We start from the raw sequence: 24637 nt of genomic DNA on the forward strand, positions 1-24637 counted from the left end.
TTGCATCAATCTGAATTGTTAGTCAAAGATCATGTGCATTCCCTGTAATTGTAGGCATTTACATTTTGTAATATATATAATCTATTGTATTAGGCCCAATTTTGTCAGAAGTATCCATCTTCACCGTGCAGTTGCTGCAAACAATACTGTGTGTATCTCACTGAGTTTAAATCTGGCATCTTTTCTAACCAAGGCCTTTAGCCACTAAGTTGTCCAATCTCACAATGCTGGTAAATGTATCCTGTCACCTCTTTCTACAGTTCATCTGTTAAACATGCAAGATCAGCAGATGACAGTGGCCAATGCTGCAGACAACAGCATACATCGATGTATGTCCTGGAGGCCAGATATCTGGGGTTAGGTTTCCTCTTTACACAGTTTCTATAGCCACTCACATTTCTGATCTTTTGCGTAGTTTTATTTATTTATTTATTTATTTATTTATTTATTGTTCCGTGGGACCACATTTAGGAGAAGTCTCCATGGTCATGGAACGAGTCAATACATGAAATTATAACACGATTGTAGAAACAGATAAAATGAAATATAAGAAACATATTCAGGTGACAAGTCGTTAGTTTAAATAAAGAAAATCAAAAATGTACACTGGAATTTGCTTAATTTTGTATCTCTTCCAGGAGCTCCTCGACAGAATAGAAGGAGTGAACCATGAGGAAACTCTTCAGTTTAGACTTAAAAGTGTTTGGGTTACTGCTAAGATTTTTGAGTTCTTGTGGTAGCTTATTGAAAATGGATGCAGCAGAATACTGCACTCCTTTCTGCACAAGAGTCAAGGAAGTGCATTCCACATGCAGATTTGATTTCTGCCGAGTATTAACTGAGTGAAAGCTGCTAACTCTTGGGAATAAGCTAATATTGCTAACAACAAACGACATTAAAGAAAATACATACTGTGAGGGCAATGTCAAAATTCCCAGACTATTGAATAGGGGTCGACAAGAGGTTTTCGAACTTACACCATACATAGCTCGAACAGCCCGTTTTTGAGCCAAAAATACCCTTTTTGAATCAGAAGAATTACCCCAAAAAATAATACCATATGACATAAGCGTATGAAAATATGCGAAGTATACTACTTTTCGTGTTGAAATGTCACTTATTTCAGATACTGTTCTAATGGTAAATAAAGCGGCATTTAGTTTCTGAACAAGATCCTGAACATGGGCTTTCCACAACAGCTTACTATCTATCTGTACGCCTAGGAACTTGAACTGTTCCGTCTCGCTTATAACATGCCCATCCTGTCTGATTAAAATGTCAGTTCTTGTTGAATTGTGGGTTAGAAACTGTAAAAACTGAGTCTTACTGTGATTTAGCATCAAATTATTTTCCACAAGCCACGAACTTATATCATGAACTACATTATTTGATAATGTTTCAATATTACACACAAGATCCTTCACTACCAAGGTGGTGTCATCAGCAAACAGAAATATTTTTGAATCACCTGTAATACTAGAAGGCATATCATTTACATAAATAAGGAACAGCAGTGGCCCCAGCACCGACCCTTGGGGAACGCCCCATTTAACAGTGCCCCATTGGGACTGAACATCATTACCACTCTCAATATTGCGGAGGATTACCTTCTGCTTTCTGTTCTTAAAGTAGGAGGCGAACCAATTGTAAGCTACTCCCCTTACTCCATAATGTTCCAACTTCTGCAGTAATATTTTGTGGTCAACACAGTCAAAAGCCTTCGTTAAATCAAAGAAAACACCTAACGTTCGCAACCTTTTATTTAATCCGTCCAAAACCTCACAGAGAAAAGAGAATATAGCATTTTCAGTTGTTAAACCGTTTCTAAAACCAAACTGTACATTTGACAGCAAATTATGTGAATTTAAATGCTGCAGTAACCTTGTATATACAACCCTCTCAATAACTTTAGCAAACACTGATGGCATAGAAATAGGTCTATAATTGTCAACATTATCCCTGTCTCCCTTTTTATAAAGTGGCTTCACTACCGAGTACTTTAATCGGTCAGGAAACCGACCACTCCTAAAGGAAAAGTTACAGATATGGCTAAGTACTGAGCTAACATACGTGGAACAATACTTCAGTATTCTGCTAGATACCCCATCATATCCATGAGAGTTCTTGGTCTTTAGTGATTTAATTATTAACTCAATCTCCCTCTTGTCAGTATCATGGAGGAGCATTTCAGGTAACAGTCTCGGAACACTTTTTTCTAAGAGCGCTATATGATTCCCTGTTGGGACTAGGTTTCTATTTAGTTCACCTGCTATATTCAGAAAGTGATTATTAAGTACTGTACATATATGCGACTTATCAGTAACACGGACATCCCCACTACGCACTGATTCTATATTCTCGACCTGTCTCTGCAGACCAGCCACTTCCTTTACGACTGACCATATGGTTTTAATTTTATCCTGAGACTTAGCTATTCTATCTGCATACCACATACTTTTTGCCTTCCTAATAACTTTTTTAAGCACCTTACAATACTGTTTGTAATGGGCTGCTGCATTTAGATTTTGACTGATTCTAACGTTTTGATATAATTGCCACTTTGTTCTACAGGATATTCTTATCCCTTTAGTCAGCCACCCAGGCTGCCTGTTTGTGCTAGTACCCTGTTTTGAACGTTCTAACGGAAAGCAACTTTCAAAGAGCACGAGAAAAGTCTTGAGGAAAGCATTATATTTATCGTCTACTGTATCAGCACTATAAACATCTTGCCACTCTTGTTCCTTGATAAGGTTTACAAAAGTCTGTACAGCAACTGGATCAGCTTTCCTAAAACGTTGGTAACTATATTTAACATGTGTTGCAGCACAAAAAACTTTTAGACTTAAAATTTGTGCATCATGATCTGAAAGGCCATTCACCTTTTTGCTAACAGAATGCCCTTCTAATAATGACGAATGAACAAAAATATTGTCTATGGTTGTTCTACTGTTCCCTTGCACTCTCGTTGGAAAGAATACGGTTTGCATAAGATTATATGAATTAAGGAGGTCTACCAGCATCCTTTTCCTTGCACAATCACTTATACAATTAATATTGAAGTCACCACATACAACTAACTTTTTGTATTTCCTATAAAGTGAACCAAGAACCTCCTCTAGCTTTAGCAAAAATGTTGTGAAATCGGAGTCTGGGGATCTATAAATAACAACAGTAACAAGTTTAGCTCCACTAAATTTAACCACACCTGCACAACATTCAAACACCTTTTCAGTGCAGTACTTTGAAACATCAATTGACTCAAATGGGATACCGTTTTTCACATACATGGCTACTCCCCCACACCGCAAAGAGCTCCTAGAAAAGCTGCCAGCCAACCTGTATCCTGGTAAAGGAAGCCTCTGAATTATCTCCTTATTTAAGAAGTATGAAGGTCATAATAAACAGAGGCAGAGTGCTACCTAACTCAGGGTAGGGAGATTATTCTGCTTTTCTACATCTACTACATCTACATCTATACTCCGCGAGCCACCTTACGGTGTGTGGCGGAGGGTACTTATTGTACCACTATCTGATCCCCCCTTCCCTGTTCCATTCACGAATTGTGCGTGGGAAGAACGACTGCTTGTAAGTCTCCGTATTTGCTCTAATTTCTCGGATCTTTTCGTTGTGATCATTACGCGAGATATATGTGGGCGGTAGTAATATGTTGCCCATCTCTTCCCGGAATGTGCTCTCTCGTAATTTCGATAATAAACCTCTCCGTATTGCGTAACACCTTTCTTGAAGTGTCCGCCACTGGAGCTTGTTCAGCATCTCCGTAACGCTCTCGCGCTGACTAAATGTCCCCATGACGAATCGCGCTGCTTTTCGCTGGATCATGTCTATCTCTTCTATTAATCCAACCTGGTAAGGGTCCCATACTGATGAGCAATACTCAAGAATCGGACGAACAAGCGTTTTGTAAGCTACTTCTTTCGTCGATGAGTCACATTTTCTTAGAATTCTTCCTATGAATCTCAACCTGGCGCCTGCTTTTCCCACTATTTGTTTTATGTGATCATTCCACTTCAGATCGCTCCGGATAGTAACTCCTAAGTATTTTACGGTCGTTACCGCTCCCAATGATTTACCACCTATGGCATAATCGTACTGGAATGGATTTCTGCCCCTATGTATGCGCATTATATTACATTTATCTACGTTTAGGGAAAACTGCCAGCTGTCGCACCATGCATTAATCCTCTGCAGGTCCTCCTGGAGTACGTACGAGTCTTCTGATGTTGCTACTTTCTTGTAGACAACCGTGTCATCTGCAAATAGCCTCACGGAGCTACCGATGTTGTCAACTAAGTCATTTATGTATATTGTAAACAATAAAGGTCCTATCACGCTTCCCTGCGGTACTCCCGAAATTACCTCTACATCTGCAGATTTTGAACCATTAAGAATGACATGTTGTGTTCTTTCTTCTAGGAAATCCTGAATCCAATCACAAACCTGATCCGATATTCCGTAAGCTCGTATTTTTTTCACTAAACGTAAGTGCGGAACCGTATCAAATGCCTTCCTGAAGTCCAGGAATACGGCATCAATCTGCTCGCCAGTGTCTACGGCACTGTGAATTTCTTGGGCAAGTAGGGCGAGCTGAGTTTCACATGATCTCTGTTTGCGGAATCCATGTTGGTTATGATGAAGGAGATTTGTATTATCTAAGAATGTCATAATACGAGAACACAAAACATGTTCCATTATTCTACAACAGATTGACGTAAGCGAAATAGGCCTATAATTATTCGCATCTGATTTATGACCCTTGTTGAAAATGGGAACGACCTGCGCTTTCTTCCAGTCGCTAGGTACTTTACGTTCTTCCAGCGATCTACGATAAATTGCTGATAGAAAGGGGGCAAGTTCTTTAGCATAATCACTGTAGAATCTTAAGGGTATCTCGTCTGGTCCGGATGCTTTTCCGCTACTAAGTGATAGCAGTTGTTTTTCAATTCCGATATCGTTTATTTCAATATTTTCCATTTTGGCGTCCGTGCGACGGCTGAAGTCAGGGACCGTGTTACGATTTTCCGCAGTGAAACAGTTTCGGAACACTGAATTCAGTATTTCTGCCTTTCTTCGGTCGTCCTCTGTTTCGGTGCCATCGTGGTCAACGAGTGACTGAATAGGGGATTTAGATCCGCTTACCGATTTTACATATGACCAAAACTTTTTAGGGTTCTTGTTTAGATTGTTTGCCAATGTTTTATGTTCGAATTCGTTGAATGCTTCTCTCATTGCTCTCTTTACGCTCTTTTTCGCTTCGTTCAGCTTTTCCTTATCAGCTATGATTCGACTACTCTTAAACCTATGATGAAGCTTTCTTTGTTTCCGTAGTACCTTTCGTACATGATTGTTATACCACGGTGGATCTTTCCCCTCGCTTTGGACCTTAGTCGGTACGAACTTATCTAAGGCGTACTGGACGATGTTTCTGAATTTTTTCCATTTTTGTTCCACATCCTCTTCCTCAGAAATGAATGTTTGATGGTGGTCACTCAGATATTCTGCGATTTGTGCCCTATCACTCTTGTTAAGCAAATATATTTTCCTTCCTTTCTTGGCATTTCTTATTACACTTGTAGTCATTGATGCAACCACTGACTTATGATCACTGATACCCTCTTCTACATTCACGGAGTCGAAAAGTTCCGGTCTATTTGTTGCTATGAGGTCTAAAACGTTAGCTTCACGAGTTGGTTCTCTAACTATCTGCTCGAAGTAATTCTCGGACAAGGCAGTCAGGATAATGTCACAAGAGTCTCTGTCCCTGGCTCCAGTTCTATACCTGGTAGATTGAAGTCTCCCCCTATTACAACAGTATGATCACGAAACTTCTTCACGACGTTCTGCAGGTTCTCTCTGAGGCGCTCAACTACTACGGTTGCTGATGCAGGTGGTCTATAGAAGCATCCGACTATCATATCTGACCCACCTTTGATACTTAACTTAACCCAGATTATTTCACATTCGCATTCGCTAATAACTTCACTGGATATTATTGAATTCTTTACTGCTATAAATACTCCTCCACCATTGGCGTTTATCCTATCCTTGCGGTATATATTCCATTCTGTGTCTAGGATTTCGTTACTGTTCACTTCCGGTTTTAACCAACTTTCCGTTCCTAATACTATATGCGCACTATTTCCTTCAATAAGAGATACTAATTCAGGAACCTTGCCCTGGATACTCCTGCAGTTTACCAATATTACGTTAACTTTTCCTGTTTTTGGTCTCTGAGGACGGACGTTCTTTATCAACGATGATAATGTCCTCTCTGGTAAGCCGTCAGGTATTTTATCGTTTCGCCCAAGGGGGGGGGTCCCTCTAACCTAAAAAACCCCCGTGTGCACGCCACACGTACTCTGCTACCCTAGTAGCTGCTTCCGGTGTGTAGTGCACGCCTGACCTGTCTAGGGGGGCCCTACAGTTCTCCACCCAATAACGGAGGAATCAGACATTAATCGGGATTGGTTAAGGGCTACTACATTAAATCAAAATGAGGTTAACTGGTGGGACTTAAAATTCTCTTTTCCCAGTATGAGTATACTGCTTTATCCTGTATGTGAGTGACTAATACGTTTTATGTAAATAATTTGGGAGTAAAGCAGACCACTCACTGAATAGCAGGCACATATAAAGGAGAACGAAAACTTGTTACTTTTTGGAATGTACGGATGCCAGCAACAGTGTGGAGGAGCACACAATTAATCTTCATTCATCGCTCATAGCTCATACATGGCACAAAGAGCTATGAAGATTTGTTTTTGTTATGTTACTACATGATGCACAATCATGTATGTCAAGTGACATCTTATTTTGCAGAACAGGTTTTCATTATCTGTCTTTTTAAGTGTCTGTCTTTTTCATTTAAATGGATAAACTAGATTAACATGCCATCACAAATTCTTTATTTTGAATGATGTGTCAGAACGTGAAATTCTTTCAAAGTGCAGGTAGGCAAACTTTTATTAGGAATTTTCTCTTTCATTTTAAACAGTTATAAATGATTGTTGAAATCAAATATCTCTTGAAAATGATCCATGTGAAAGATGTCCCAAAACTGCAGTCATGTAGAGGTGCCCAATATGGTATTTGATGAGTGGCAAATAGAAGTGTGTACAGCAGTTGATACCCAAGCCGTATCGCAAACCCTGTTCTTGGTCTTCCCTCACCCCCACAATTAGATGTAAGTCTCACTCAACTCAAAGCCTTTGTGACCTGCCTCTGCACTTCAACGTTCCACAAATTATTGGGTTAGTACATAAGTTCATAGCATTTTTTCATAACTTTAATAAACACGACATATACACATAACAGAGAATTTAGTCATTAATAATATGTTTTCCTTCACTATTTACAAAAATATGCCAATGCTGGGGTAACTTTTTGTACAGAAATCACATGGTTTTAGGTGAAGAACTCAGTGACCCATGTTCAGAGTGCACTTTCATCTGGAAAGGAATTTTCTTGAATGTTTTTTAACAGAGAGCAGAAAAGGTGAAAATCTGGGGGTGCATGATCATGTGAATGAGGTGGGTGAGGAATGACTTCCCAACTCCTGCATAGTATTTTTTTGTCAGTCTAGCGGCATGTGCCCTTTATCATGGAATACCACTTCATGGTCACTGTTCTTGGACTGCATCTGCAAGACATCTCAGCTGTTGACAGTCAATGTCAGCAGTGATTGTTACACTTCAGGGAAGCAGTTTGTAGTACACTACAGTGACGCTGTTTCACCAGATGCATAAATTTATCTTTTGTGAATGCATGCAGGTCTTTGTACGGGGAGCTACTGCTTTGTTTGGGCTCAACCATTCCTTTCTTTTCCTTACAGTACATAAAGACACCATTTCTCATCACCAGTAATGATACAGGATAGGAATGGTTGGTGTTGTTCATGAGGAAATTGATGACGAGCAAGCAGAGATGCGCATGATGCATGATGGTTTTTGTGATTTTGGGTTAGAGTATATGGTGTCCATATACCCAATTTTTGAACCTTCTACAATGTCACACATTAGTGGATTGTTACAGTTCATCACATTTGACAGTTTTCAAGTACACTGATGTGGGTCACTGTGGATAAATGCATTTAAACAGTCTTTATCAGACTGAAAAGTTCTTCCTGAATGTGCAGAGTCACCAATGTCAAACCAATCCTTCTTAAATTGAAAAACCATTTTCTTTCTGTGCTATGTCCAATGATATTATCCTCATACAGGACACAAATGTTTCTGGCTGCCTCCACCACCATCATCCCTCTATTGAACTCAAACAGAAGAATATGTTGGAAATGATCTGATTTCTTCACCTGACATTCCATTTTGTAGCATCCACAGCCCTATTCACTATCTCCAAATGACAAAATGTGAACTGAAATACTGACAGTGAATTACAAACAGACAATGATGAATGATAAATAAACACACAACAACTGGAATACCAACATGCAAAACAAAAACACTTCAAACTTATGCACCAACCTAATATTTTCCTCTCTCTCCTGAGAAAGGAACTAACAACTCTGAAAATGAGGATAGCATTTTTTTCTACTTTTATATGTGTCTGTCACCTGGCCAACCTTTCTACTAGGCTGCGAATAATTTGATAAGCTGCTGCAACATGCTGTTGGTACTCAGTGAAAGTGTTGAGAACTTACAGTTGAAATTATGGCAGCTAATGAGTCAACAATTGTTTGCAAGATGCCGACAGTAATAATATTGAAATGGGAACACGTATAGATCACTATTTACAATTCAGTCAAGCAATAAGTTGGCTTTGCTGATGAATCTGTGCACTATGTTCATTGGGAGCCTATATGACAGTATTGTGACATGATCTTGTGGTAAATACCGTTAGCACAAGTACTTATCTCATTTTGCATATCACAAAGCTTGAACACAGGTCCTGGAAGGTGAACACTCCCCACTGTTATGAGCGCATTGCCTGATCTTGTGACTGTGGGAAGACAATAGACTTGGGGCCCACTTGAAAATGAACTGCTTACGGCTCAATCTGCAGGTGGCTGTATTCTTCATAGATGCAACAAAATTAAATGAAATGAATGGAGCCAAACTAACTTTGTGTGTGCATTGAAGGGGTGCTTGTGTTATGCTGAAACTGGGTGACCCGTGGCTAGCAGAACAAGACTGAGGAATCCTGTCTGCATGGTACCAGTCCTCCACTCCTCAGGTCTCACTGCCTTATCTGAGTCACCCCCTGCATGCCGTACCAGTGGCAAAATTTAGCCTTACAGTAAATCTATATGCTGGCAGGTACTGGTCGCTGCTTGCTTTGTGCCAGTTGTGAAATGCCATTCTGCCATTCACACATTTCTGATGAACAGCTGCCACCGTTATGTACATTTCTACAAAGTTTAAGTCTTTTGACAAAGTTTTCATGTGGTATCCAGCTGTTAGCTACACACAGTGTTAATATCTTTGATAAGCTATTACTATTCTTTGTCATGCTGTTTTACCACAAGTCTTTTACATTCAATTTCTGTTTGAAACAAAAAAGTAAACTGACTCATTAATTAAATGAAACTGAAAAATGTTGCAGAATACATTTAAAGAATTAAAAACATATTGACAACTGCTTTCTCCTTATTTTTGTGGTTCATTAAAAATACATTAAAACTGGCTGACTTGATAAAATCAAACACCAAGTATAAAAATGTATAATGTACATGAATATTTAGGAGCAAAACTAGCAGAAACTGGAAATAACACACAAACTCCAAGAAGGCAGAACTGATATGCAAAATCTGGCACTGATTTACATGTGAGAAACTATGATTCATGATACTCTGAAAAATGATGACAAAATAAATCTGATTGCAAGCAGTTCTGATTCATCTAAAGATTTGCCAAAGTGGAAGGTTATGAAAATGACTACATATGTGGAACTGGATACAGCTATGTTGGAATTGTGTCAGCAGAAAAGAGCACAAGTATATGGCCCAATATGTGATGAACAGGCCAAGTTCTTCTACAAAACATGGTAATTGGAGGAGATTTTAGTTCATCTTCTTGATGGTTAACAAGTGCACATAATAAGGCTGCTTCTAGATTTTGTAATGATGTACAATAGTTTACTGCATGAGAAAATTTACAGCTGGAGCAATTACACAATGTGGACAAAAGCAAGCTGTTTTGGAAGTGAAGAAAATTTATAGAGGAAATCTGCTGTGAAAACTTATTGATGAAGGCAGCAACAAAGACTTTAGCTTTTGAGACAGAGCATAGTGCACATACTTATAAATCAAGAAAAGGAAACTATGTTGTGTTAATGGTATGGGCTCACATAAAGTTAAACTTCATAAAATAGGTAAAGCTTAAAGAAAGTGATGTTTCAAAGGCAACAAATTGCACAATTTACTTGGCCATAATTTCCACAGAAAGGGGCCTGGTTGGACTGCACAATATTTTGAATATGGTTCCATATCTGCTTTGTGCCACAGGTGAGAGAACATTTAATGCTGAAGGGTCTACCTGCCAGGCTGTATTGTTACTGGACAATGCACCATAACATCCAAATCAACTTGTTCTGAAATCAGATGACAGAATGGTATTTGTAAAATATTTACCCCTTAATGTAATAATCTTAATTTAAGCAATTGATCAAAGTGTCATTGCTGTCATGATGAAAATTTTTTGAGGAAATCTGCTATAAAAACTTATTGATGTGGGCAGCAATCTTCAAACATTCTGGAAACAATTGACTATGCTAGATACAATTTATGAAGTGCTGAAGGCATGGCATAAGGTTAAACAATGAACGATAGCCAAGTCATGGAAAAATATTTGTCCTAAAATTGATAAAATCAGTGACTTCAATGATGAAGAAGACTGCTCATTAGCAGTGTTACCTGCTGTTTTGAAAAGCACTCCAGGGTGTGAAACTGTTGACAAAGAAAATATTTCTAAATGGTTTAATGTGGACTGCACAGAGCCAGGACATGAGATGTTGACTGATAGTGCTATTGTTCAGCAAGTACTTTTAACATGTTTGATTTTATAAATTATCAGCTTTATTGTTGGTCTGAGGAAGTGAATGACAGTTACAAAGACGACAACAGTCCTCTAATTGCAGAGACAGTAATCAGTCATACATCAGAACTTCAATGGGCCGAAGGTTCACTGGACTACCTGTAAGAACAAAAAGGTGCTCTCATTTTTGACAAGTTGGTGTTGCATGAAATTTGTAGTTTGATGTGTAAAAGACAAGCCACCTCACTGAGACTGGAATCAGTTTAAAATTATTTTGTTTCTAAGTAATGTAGTGTAATGTGAAACTGGCTTGCACTCTATTCTTTGTAAGTACTGTATTCTCATACATAATATGCTGAACATAGTAGAATTCATTATAAACATTAGTAAAGTGGTTGTTATTATGACACCATAATTAATTTTTGTTATTGAACAACTGTAATATGTTACCACATACTTTAATTGTGAATTATCCGCAGAATTCAATTATCCATGGTTTTCAAGTCCCGTATTACTGCAGGTGATTGAGAGTGTACTCTATATCTAACTGGCTTTTTTAGTTAAAAACTCCTTTGTAAAATATAACCTAAAATTTTATGTACTTAAACTTGGTTCTGATGTAATATAGCAGAAAAATTTGGTTGCAACATGACTGCTTAAAATTCTATGTCTCTGTTGATACCAGTCTTTTCAATTATATTTACTCTTATCATCTCTTATTGTGTAATTAAAATGTTCACTTTTGTTTTCTAGTTTGGACATGATGCAAAACTCATTAAGCATTTATGGGTCATCAGAATCAACTCTTATTTACACTGACAAAACAGGTTTTGTGAGGGATACCTGCCAGGAACTAATGCCGAGTCTGATACGACAGAAATATTCACCTTAATTTTGAAACTTGTTTTTAGAAAGACCTTCTAAAGCAACTGACGTCAAGAGTAAGACAAAAATACCTTGATTCCGACTGTTAATTACTATTAATTTTGAAACTTGTTTTTAGAAAGACCTTCTAAAGCAACTGACGTCAAGAGTAAGACAAAAATACCTTGATTCCGACTGTTAATTACTATTAATTAAGCATCAATAAAAATTCATTCATAATTTTCATAATATTTTCCCTAGACAGAATTTGCTTTCAGTTTTATAATTTTTCATCACATGATATTGTTTCATACAAATGACATTAGCATTCTGTTTGGTTTTTATTATGGAACTTTCCTAATGAATTTTGTTTTTGTGTGATTTTAATCCTCTACTCTTCCATCAATAAATATATTAGAAATACAATTTGCATGCGGACAGAACTGGCAATTTTAGGTTGACTCTAAATGTCATTTGGATACAGTCAGTAATACGTAAACTTTGCTATTAGCATAACTTAAAATTATATGAAGCTCGATTTGAATGAAAAGACACACTGTATGTAATTTTGACTTATAAGCTGTCTTGGACAGAGAGTCATCAACAGATGTAGAAGTAACTTCGAGTGTGCCCAGTGAAGTGTGTCAGGACCCTTGCTGATCATGTTTTAAATTAATGACCTTGTGCGCAATATTAATAGAAATGTCAGGTTATTTGGAGTGTCAGGGAGATGCTGAAAAAACTGAACTGCCAGACTCTTGAAGATGGACATAAAATATCCTGAGAAAATCTGCTTACAAAATTTCAAGAATCAGCTTCAAATGATGACTCCAGGAACATACTACAACTCCAAATATATTGCCACCACAATGATCATTAGGACCAGGTTAGATTAATTACAACATGCATTGAGGCATTTAAACAATCATTCTTCCCATGCTCCATATGTGAAGGGAATGGGAAAAACCACAAAACTGGTAAAATGCCCTTCACAGCAATCTGCAGAGTACAGATGTAGATGTAGATGTAGATAACTAAGGGGATGTCATAACAGTCACCATGTTAAAAATATGTTAAAAACAGATCTCTTAGTTGGGAGTGACAGTAAAATCAATTTAATAAAAATTACTTGCAAATATGTTCTCTTGACCTGTCCAATATCGTATGTACAACCTTACAATTCTATGATTTGTATTAACTGTTTTGTTTAAGATAGATAATTTCCTTGCTACAAAATAATGTAAAAATCAATTTGTAAAAATTACTTGTAAATAGCTCTCTTGACCTGTCCAACATCATATGTACAGCTGTACAATACTATGATTGCCTGGATCAATAAAAATACAATACAATACAATACAGTCTTGCCACTGTATTGATGGGCTGTAGCAAGGAGTCGTATTCACAGGTGTAGGTGTATGAATTTTCAAGGTGACAGTTACTGTGTGAAAGTGGGAACACTGATGCTGCAATATATTTCAGTGCATCTCCTTAGCATTGTTGCTTATGTATGGAAGCCAGATAATCAAATAAGGCACAAAGTATCGTTTATTAAATCCAACCTCAACTACAATTTCATACATTAAATGGAACCATGGACCTGCAACCCTGAAGAAAAGTACAGATGACCAAGATAAGTTTATTCACAAGAGTTGTGAATTTGCTGTCTATAGTAGAGGAGGTTCTTGTTACAGCCAAAAAACATAGATAAATCTAATTAGATTACTGAATAAATTAATTAACTGAACAATATGAGAGCAATGTTATCCACATACTTCAAAGAAAAATGAGCTACTCATGCTACCAAGCAAGCTGCAGCAGTGTTATATTTACATATTCTCAGGCGTGTAAATGTGTGCACACCCACAGAAATCTCCACTTACCTGCTTAGCAACTGTCGATCTCATGGGCCTGCGCAGAAGAGCAAGTGTCTCTCACAGTGGAATCACAGAGTGTGTTGCTGGCTCGAGTGCTGTGCTGACCTGTTCAAAGCCACTCTCTGCAATCTACAGTGCTACACACCATGCATATATTAGGCAACAAATAATATACATGTGCAAACAGGGTTTAAGGTGCAGTAGAAATATAAAGAAGAAATAATAATAATAATAATAAAAAAAGCAAATCATAATTAATACACAGCTAACGTTCTGTACACAAATTTCAAATTTTGTTTCTGAGATAAGATTCAGTTTCTTATCTGCCAATGAATATTCTGATCCAGTCCATAATTTGTATTTGTGCATGGATAAGGTTTGCCTATTACAATTTATAGGATAGAAAAAAGATGTAAAGTTGGAACTTTTGCTATAAACACATGTAAGGGTAATGACTGGGAACAAAAATTGTAAGAGAGTATTCATATTAAAAAAGAAAAACTCTGAAGAAGGAAGTAAATACGGGGTAGAAGTGCACTTTGATAAGACTGTACCTTGTGTCATTGTAATCAGGGCAGCTCGGCTCTGACTGTATACAATTTGTGTGGGGTCGAGCTGCCTCAGCAGAGAAACGCTTCGAGTGAGAAATTACCTACAATGCAGACAATGTCTCCTTATTAAAACTGTAATCAGTAAGAAATTTTGTGAACCATTAAGTTGGTTTCCAAAGCAAATATTACAACAAACTTTACTGATAAACTCATGTGACAGTTACTTAAAATGTTATTTATCATTATAATCACATATTGTCTGATGAACTGTGTTATTTTTCTCTGTTTATCAATAGCTAAACTGTATTATTTTTTTTTTTTTTTTTTTTTTTTTTTTACAAAAAACATTATCCTCTGAGATACATATGGCCAGTATTCTTGAATGAGGGATATGATATTAACACAGTAACCCAATGATGTTTTGTGAATATCCCCCACCCTTCCTCCACTTCAGTACTTTTGCTTCTGGAGAATTTTCAAAACATGCACAGTCACAAATGCATCAATCCCAAACAGCTAAATATACAGCCAACATTATGATAAAATAATATTTTTCGTAAGCAATTATTGAAAACTGTTTATATACATTTGCCATAAAAATCACACAAGCCAAGCTATGACACTGGATCTACCGTGCTTCAGATCAAAAGCAAACACATCAATATGCAACACACATACATTTCATGCTTTTGGCCAATATAAAGTGCATATCAGAAAAATGCAACTCTGTAAAATAATTTCCATGCAGTTCATATTTGTAAAACAACTTGATGATTAGTGGCATAACTAAATGTTTTGATGCTAATATTGATAGCAAAATGTGAAACTTTTCATAGGAACACTGTAAAGTATCCAAAACAGTCACAGCAGCCAAATTCAGTTTTAAGCTTTCCTAACTGAGACTCTTTACATCAAAAGATAAGGAGAGAGAGAGAATGCAAACTGCAAGAAATTGAAAATTAAATAAACAGTTAAAAAAATCGGACAATGACAACTAAGAATCCATATTAAAGACACCTGCACAAGTAGCACTAAATAATTTAAAGCAACCAATTCTATATTTTACAACTGTTGGCATCTCTCTCTTTTAATACTTCTTGTCATCATTCCCGATGGACTCTAAGGTCATAAAACTCTTGACTTCTACAAACAATGGAAGCTATGGGTTGGAACACCAACAATATTAAGAAAAGGACAGATTGCTACTCACCATAAGGAAAACCCACTGAGCTGCAGACAGGCACAATGGAAGGACTAATACACATTACAGCTTTTGTGCTATCACTGGCAGCTCCAGTTGGAATGAATTTCAGACGGAGCTGTCAGTGGTAGTGGTCATGTGTACATGAGATATGATTGTTTGTGTGAATGTGTGTGTGTGTTTTTCTTTGTTAAAGAATGGTTTGGACAAAAGCTATAATGTCTAACAATATTTTCATTGTGCCTGTCTGCAACTAATTCTTTATGGTGAGGAACAGTCTATCCTTTTCCTAATATTGTCAAGATTTCTGTAACATTTCAGCATCAAAAATCCCTACTCTTATGTGTATTTTTATTGGGAATACAATGTTGTCATTGATTTCTGTACCAAATGCACTTGGGTTTTGTTTTGCTTTATATCATAGCATTTACAATGCAGTATCAGGTTATTCATACTTTTTCTGCACAATATATTCAATACATTTTACTCTTCTTCAGTGATTCATGAAAATGAAGAAGCGACCAAGAGACTATTTACAGTCAGACGGCAGCATAATGGAAGTATGTAATACATACCCAAATGTTAATCAATGATTTTAAGCTTCTTTTTTTCTAGCACCTAATATTTTGATTTCCTGAAGAATATGTACCAATGTAAGTAACTGCTTATAGACATTAAAAAGGGATAAATTATTTTCATCTGTTGACAATACAGAGAAAATTAAATAAATAGTGCTACAAGTCTGTAAATAAGTATGGAAAGTTGCATTATGAGAAGTAGTTTCGAAACAAACTGATGAAACAGATGAAAAAGGCGACACACAAAATTTTTGGTTGCAGTGGTGACATACCTTATTGAGAGCATCAAGCACGTTATCAGGCATGTGGTCCTGTATCATGACTGGTGAGATGAGGACCTCATCAAAGTCAGTCGTGTTCGCCCACACGGCCTGGTAGACAGGCTCGTGCTTGTTCAGCACCTGCCTGTGTGCATTTGGAACAGTTGTCATGTTAGTAACCACTGTGAAAAATGTGTCTCAACAATTTAAGAATATTACACATATATGTTAAAACATTCTTCAACAGAGAATGATACAATTACCAAAGATTAAAGTTGTATTTGGAATATTTGCAGGTGTTCAGATCAATTACACATGACATGAAACCAACACATTGCTAAAGCTACAGTGAAAGCTCTCTCTACTGGCCCTGTCGGGCCAATTAGGACTGCCAATTCTGTCATTTGGATGCAATATGGAGGGCCATGGGGTCAGTATGATACACTACTCTTCTGAATGTGACACACTGACAAGGCAGTCCAAAAACCTTGGTTTGATATTTTTCCCCCTAAAATTATCTCCTACTTTCAGATGTGTATGTTACAATTTTGTATAATTTTACTTTCTGTTTTCTCAATGACCATTTTTCTGGTATATGAGGTCTGTTCAAAAAATTCCGGAATTTTGTCCACAAAAACACACTCCTGGAAATGGAAAAAAGAACACATTGACACCGGTGTGTCAGACCCACCATACTTGCTCCGGACACTGCGAGAGGGCTGTACAAGCAATGATCACACGCACGGCACAGCGGACACACCAGGAAACGCGGTGTTGGTCGTCGAATGGCGCTAGCTGCGCAGCATTTGTGCACCGCCGCCGTCAGTGTCAGCCAGTTTGCCGTGGCATACGGAGCTCCATCGCAGTCTTTAACACTGGTAGCATGCCGCGACATCGTGGACGTGAACCGTATGTGCAGTTGACGGACTTTGAGCGAGGGCGTATAGTGGGCATGCGGGAGGCCGGGTGGGCGTACCGCCGAATTGCTCAACACGTGGGGCGTGAAGTCTCCACAGTACATCGATGTTGTCGCCAGTGGTCGGCGGAAGGTGCACGTGCCCATCGACCTGGGACCGGACCGCAGCGATGCACGGATGCACGCCAAGACCGTAGGATCCTACGCAGTGCCGTAGGGGACCGCACCGCCACTTCCCAGCAAATTAGGGACACTGTTGCTCCTGGGGTATCGGCGAGGACCATTCGCAACCGTCTCCATGAAGCTGGGCTACGGTCCTGCACACCGTTAGGCCGTCTTCCGCTCACGCCCCAACATCGTGCAGCCCGCCTCCAGTGGTGTCGCGACAGGCGTGAATGGAGGGACGAATGGAGACGTGTCGTCTTCAGCGATGAGAGTCGCTTCTGCCTTGGTGCCAATGATGGTCGTATGCGTGTTTGGTGCCGTGCAGGTGAGCGCCACAATCAGGACTGCATACGACCGAGGCACACAGGGCCAACACCCGGCATCATGGTGTGGGGAGTGATCTCCTACACTGGCCGTACACCACTGGTGATCGTCGAGGGGACACTGAATAGTGCACGGTACATCCAAACCGTCATCGAACCCATCGTTCTACCATTCCTAGACCGGCTAGAGAACTTGCTGTTCCAACAGGACAATGCACGTCCGCATGTATCCCGTGCCACCCAACGTGCTCTAGAAGGTGTAAGTCAACTACCCTGGCCAGCAAGATCTCCGGATCTGTCCCCCATTGAGCATGTTTGGGACTGGATGAAGCGTCGTCTCACGTGGTCTGCACGTCCAGCACGAACGCTGGTCCAACTGAGGCGCCAGGTGGAAATGGCATGGCAAGCCGTTCCACAGGACTACATCCAGCATCTCTACGATCGTCTCCATGGGAGAATAGCAGCCTGCATTGCTGCGAAAGGTGGATATACACTGTACTAGTGCCGACATCGTGCATGCTCTGTTGCCTGTGTCTATGTGCCTGTGGTTCTGTCAGTGTGATCATGTGATGTATCTGACCCCAGGAATGTGTCAATAAAGTTTCCCCTTCCTGGGACAATGAATTCACGGTTTCTTATTTCAATTTCCAGGAGTGTATTTCTGTGCTTACTTTTATTTATTGTGCATAGTCTCCTATGAAACACTCTCCTCTACTATTGATACACCACTCCAAATGCCATTTCAACTTCCAGAACCAGTCTTGGTGCGCCTCTTGCTGGATCACATGAAGTGCTGTCTGCGGATTTTCGTTTATCTTGTCTATTGTTGCAAATCTTCATCCTTTCAACCGGGTTTTAACTTTGGAAATAAAAGAAAATTCTGCAGGGAGCAGATCTGGAGAGTATAGAGGATGAGGCAGCACAGTGATTTCGTTTTTTGTGCAATAGTCATACACCAGCAGGGATGAATGTGTGGGTGCGATATTGTGATGTGAGAGCCATGAATTGTCTCGCCACATTTCAGGCAGTTTCCTTCTCACATTTTCTAGCAGGTGTCACAACAGATCCCGATAGCACCATTTATTAACAGTCTGTCCCTCTGGCATGAATTTCGTTGATGTTCATGACACGAGCATTCTCAGTAGACGTTGAAGGGCGTCCTGAATGAGGGTCACCTTTATCTTCCATATGGCCATGTGAAACATTTGTAACACTGCGTTTGGCTCATGTACTCATCACTGTAGTCTTTCTGCATCAATTGGTATGTGTCTGTAAAACTTTTCTTGAGTTTTATGCAAAATTTGATGCAAACGCTTTGCTCCTTTAACTCTGCAATCTCTAAATTTGCAAACAGTGCAACACAATGTTCTACTCAATACAGCACTGAACATTAGCTAACACATGTACAACAATGAAACTTCTGGCAGTTACACAGGAGTGCGCAGGGATGCCAACCACATTTCGCTCCAACACACCATTGACGTGTAGTTATGAATGTTCAGGAAGTTTTTGAACAGACCTTGTAGTGTAGTGTAACTGGTAAATTGAGCAGTAATGGTATTTTGTATAGTGAAAAGACTTCTCCAAGGATTTTAGCATTTTCATATTCAGATCCCAATACTTTTATGCCTTAAAAGTGTATATGACAAATAACAAAAATCAGATTTAGTGCATAATATGTAAGCTTAATATCCATACACGTTTACTTTTTCCCCAATTTTTTGAAACGTAGTTCATTCTTCTCTTGCAAACCTCTTTAACTAGCTGCCTCCAGAATAAAATGGGAACTATGAATCTACAGACATGACATTTATTTTGTAAAAATTGGACCTTGAGTAATTCATTAAATTTGTTTTGGTAATATGGACTACGCTGCCATCCGTAAATTAAATCTGCTTACCTACATAGGCATTGTGTTCCTTTTGTAAGAATACATACACCATTACTGATACAAAATTTTTTAAATGCCACAACAGTGATTGCAAATATTTGCTTGTTCATTTACCAATTTCAGAGCTCAAACAGTATATGAGACCTACAACAACCTGTCATATAATGAAAAATAGATGTTGGGTGCAAATTTATTAAGCAGTTTAGAAAAATGGCATTTCCTGCTCCTATAAATCTCTATTTCTTCCAAAAGTTTCAATAGATATCCCTAAGGTACAGTGTGTACAACATGTATATTGTAGACTATGATAATGATAGTATGCTTGTGCACAGTTATGTACTTTACTACATAGTGATAGTGAGATGTTTTGTCTTGGACAGATGGGCACAAATTTTAACATTAGTTTCAAGCAACACACACATCAACAAACACAACTGCATTTGCAAACAACAGATGCCTAAATTAAAAAAATTATTATGTTTTTCACCTCTCTCATGTCTATGCTAAATTTTTAGTTTTATTTATTTGAAAACCACATCTGACAGTTGTGTTCTTTAATTGCTTCTCTAACTGCTCAGAAATTTGTCCATATTATGTCACCTGGACAAATGTCTTCTTACTGTGTACTGTTCACCATGGTCCTGGGTGTTTGTATTGCTCATTTTTTATTTTATTGGATGGACATCTGGCCAAGTTTTCTGTGTGCCCATTTGTCATGGCTATTTGTTTTATTATGCTGAGTTGGCTATTTGTTTTAGAATATTAAGTTGCTTACATATTTCTTGATTATGTAAAGGCAGATGGGCAAATCATGGCAATAAAGAAGAATCACTTGTACCACAATGGGGCCTGCCCGGCTACCTGCATGCTCTAACACGCTGCTTCCCAAGTGGGAAGGCATATTGGGGACTAGCACGAATCTGCCCAGCAGATTAGTGTCAAGGTATGGTGTGCCGGCCAGCCTGTGCATTGTTTTTAAGGCAGTTTTCCAACTGCCTCAGCAAATGCGGACTGATTCCCCATATTCCACCTCAGTTACACTATGCTGGCGATTGCTGCGCAAACACTGTCTCCATGTACACATACACCATACTTACTCTGCCACGCAAATTTTTGGGGTTGCACTTGTCTAGTGTGAGATGTTCCTGGGGGGAAGGGATCCACCTCGGTTTGGTGTGGGGCAGCAGTGGGGTGGGTGGACTGCTGTGGCCTGTTGTGAGGTTGTGAAGCACCGAGGGCTACGGCATGACGAAGCCTCTCCATCATTTGTAGGTCTCTGGTTCAGTACACACAATACACAATACACAACACACCACAATGGGTGGCAACATTGTTGTCTGTACTTGTAGGTTTTTCGTAAATACGGAATGTATACCTATTGTTAGTTGTAAAGATTGTTAAGAACAAAACCACTGTGTAATGACATCAATGTCATTAGTGCTTCCATTTATGTAATGTTTGTAGTGGATGACTTGGTCTTTACAGTCTGTAAATTTATGTAAAAAAATTGATACCATGTCATCATTAAAAACCTCAGGTAACGTGCCAACCAAGCTATTTCCCATTGCAAGGCCAGCCAATGTGGTACAAGGGATCCTTCTTTACTTCCATTATGCACCAACTTACCTGCCTGCTGATAGATGATCAAGAAATATGAAGAAGAAAAGCAAACTAAATATTCTAAAACAAATAGATGTGGCAAACAGTCACACAGAAAGCTTTGTCAGATGCCCATACAACAAAATAAAGAAAACAAGAGCAATACAAAAACTTGAGATGACAGGAAACAGCATACAGTAAGAAGAAATTTTTCCGGATGACATATTATGGGCAAATTACTCAGCAGTTAGAGAAGCAATTAAAGACCACAACTGCCACATGCAGTTTTCAAGTAAATAACACTCTAAAATGGAACTTAGACATGAGATATGTGATAAATATAACAAATTTTTGATCTGGGCATCTATTGAAAACAATGCAGTGATTGTGAGAAGTTTTATTTTGGACAGATGGCATAAATTTTAACATTGGTTTCAAGGTACACACATCTACAAAGCAGAATTGTATTTGGAGAGCTGTGTGCAGGCATACTGTTACTAGACTAAAATATGCAGGTTGTACATACTGTATTTAAGGGACATCTGTTGAATTTTTTAAAAGAAATAAAGATATTTTGGAACAGGAAATGCCACCCTTCTAAATTTCTTAATGAACAGAAGAAATTAAATCCAATGACTGTTTGTCATTATTTGATGGGCTGTTGTTGGCCTCTCATACTGGTGGAGCTCTATTTCTCCACCAGCTATGGGCTGCCCATGTTTCCTTGTCTGGGATTTGGCAAGTCTACTGTGCTTGCAGCCTTTTAATTATTTTTGGCATGCTGCTTTCAGTTCACTTAACTATGCACTGTATGCATCACAGACAACCAATAGCAACTAGCTTTTGTAATTTCAAATGACATAACATTATAATGCCTTTGTTTAAGATTTAGAAATTTCATTAATTGTATTTCTGATTGAGTACATTGCATTATGTCTTTGCCCTGTGCCACCTGTGGTTACTTATATCCATTATTGGTATGCCCAGTGCCTTTCACTTTTTTGTCTTTTTACATGCTGTTGTCAGTTCACTTCATTGTACTGCATATTTCACATACACTAATTTGCAGCTACCTTTTATAAGTTAAACTAATATTTATCTTTGTGCCCATGTGAAGACTCAAGCTCATCCTTAAACTGTGTTTTAATATATTCAATTTAGTTTTATGCAGAATGCCTAGGACTATATTTCTGACTTTGCATATGCAAACTTCATCTAGCAGCCATGCCCCATCTGCTGTTTGCACTATAGTTGTAAGCACAGTACACCAACTATGACCTGACAGTGCAGATAATGAATGTGGCATTTTATCATGATTGTGCTCTATGAGACAATGCCACTTATGACTGTTTATTTTACTTGCTTACTCTGTGAACTTCATGAAGACAGATTCATCAAATGGTTCAAATGGCTCTGAACACTATGGGACTTAAATTCTGAGGTCATAAGTCCCCTAGAACTTAGAACTACTTAAACCTAACTAACCTAAGGATGGCACACACATCCATACCCGAGGCAGGATTCGAACCTGAGACCGTAGCAGGTGCGTGGTTCCAGACTGAAGTGCCTAGAACCGCTCGGCCACAGCAGCCAGCGATTAAACAGATATTTGTGGTCAGATACTCTTGTGGTACTTACAAAATTTCATCACACTGGATCACTGTCATCTTCATAGTAACTATGTCATCACCAGCAATACTGATGTGGTATATATAGTTTAGTAAGGGACTGGTAGCGTAGTAGTTGATAAGTAGCATAATGCCTTTTTTTTCCCCCTATGCATTTAGTCAGCTTCAAGTATAAAATACAGCATCGTTTTCTCTGTTAATGTGGTATTAGAAGACAGCTAACAATGGTCCCCACTAGTCATGTAGTGTATGGAAGCAATTCATAATAACTATTCCACATTCCTATACTCAGTACAGCAGTTCATATTTTGATTTTTCCATTGATCTCTTAACTTTTCATGTTACAAATAGCATTTCACAGTTGATTTCACTTTTTTCCTGTCCTGCTAAATTTCTCTTGACTCCAGAATTTGAGTAAAATTATCCTACTTAGTTCATCCTTCAATAGCTTCTGCCTCTCATCCTGGGGTCTGTGTGGACTGTCCTTACTTTTTAACCTTCCTCAAACTACACTGCTGTCCTTCCCAGGGAACAAATCAATGGTTCTAAAAGCTGGGACAGTGTTGTCATTGTCACTTTTTATTTGACTGTTGGCAGTGCTGAAGTGTTTATTATGTCAGTTGTATTTTCACGTGCATTCTCCTAGAGTTCTGTGTATCTAATGACTGCTTAATAGATTTCTCATATTCCTTATGTAACATCTTTTATTTTCTGTGTGGCATCAAAATGCAGGCATAAAACACTGGATTTTTGCAGTTATTAATTCACTCAATATTTAGTAACCAGTAAACAGTTCACACAGTTTTCTGGTAGTATTGTAGTCTTCATTGAGATACAAATCAAATTCTTGTGTGAAAATTACTGATAGATTAAGCATAGGTGCCAGGCTGGGACACAAACACAGATGTTTGCCTTTCTTTGCAGAAAGATACGAAGATACTGAATAGATACTGACAGATTGTAGCTACAAGAGACTCCCAAGAAACAAGCCCAGATCCAGTAAGAGAATCACTCACAAAAAGCACTGGTGATTCCAGTTTGACACTCAGTATGAATTACTTGGAAAGTCTCACAACAACATAAAATCTGACATTGTATGAATCATTCATTTTAGAAATTCTTCAGTATTTCAGTCCAAATTCTTCAAACTACTTATGACCATTACATACCGACACGAGGTTTAATGACTTTGCATTGTGCATGACATATCAGCATGACTTTCCCAACAGAGTCAAATAGTGAATACACACTATTTGCCTGCTCCCTTTAACAGTGTATATCTGTGTTATTGTTATCTTCCAGTTTTGTATGTCATCTATAAACTTGGATCAAACTAATATATATTTATATTTTTAAGCTCAAATTCCTTACAAATATCTATATAATGGACGTGTTGATGGATACTGATGACAAAGACGAAAGCCCAATGGGTGATCCATTTACAGTCATATCCAGAGAAATTAAAAAAAGAAATAGAATTGAAAAAAGAATAGATAGAATAGAAATGGGAATAATGTGGGGAGAGGGAACAAGTAGGAAATATGCAGGGAACTATCTTGAACATAACTTTAAGTCTATTTTACAAAGAATATGAATGGAAAATGTTCCACTTCCACATATGTTTTGACTATAACTTTCACTAAACTTTGCAATGCATGTGCTGTGGAAATGTCTTTCTCCAATGTTTAGCAGTTCTGTCTTATGCATACTGATATCCAGGTGACTCAAGAAAAAAAGCAGCTCACTATCATTTATAAGAAGGACAAAAGAACAAATGT

General features: G+C 38.3%; 1 protein-coding gene across 1 annotated transcript in view; it reads right to left on the reverse strand.

The window, feature by feature from the left end:
- Positions 1 to 24637, reverse strand: part of LOC124545529 (diacylglycerol lipase-alpha) — a 454063-nt gene that overhangs the window by 158604 nt on the left and 270822 nt on the right. The window contains exon 15 of the mRNA XM_047124477.1: positions 16350 to 16482. Within this exon, the coding sequence (XP_046980433.1) occupies positions 16350 to 16482 (133 nt within the window). The remainder of the gene's footprint in view (positions 1 to 16349; positions 16483 to 24637) is intronic.

The sequence above is a fragment of the Schistocerca americana genome, chromosome 8 (genome assembly GCF_021461395.2).
Source record: "Schistocerca americana isolate TAMUIC-IGC-003095 chromosome 8, iqSchAmer2.1, whole genome shotgun sequence".
NCBI classification, from domain to species: domain Eukaryota; kingdom Metazoa; phylum Arthropoda; class Insecta; order Orthoptera; family Acrididae; genus Schistocerca; species Schistocerca americana.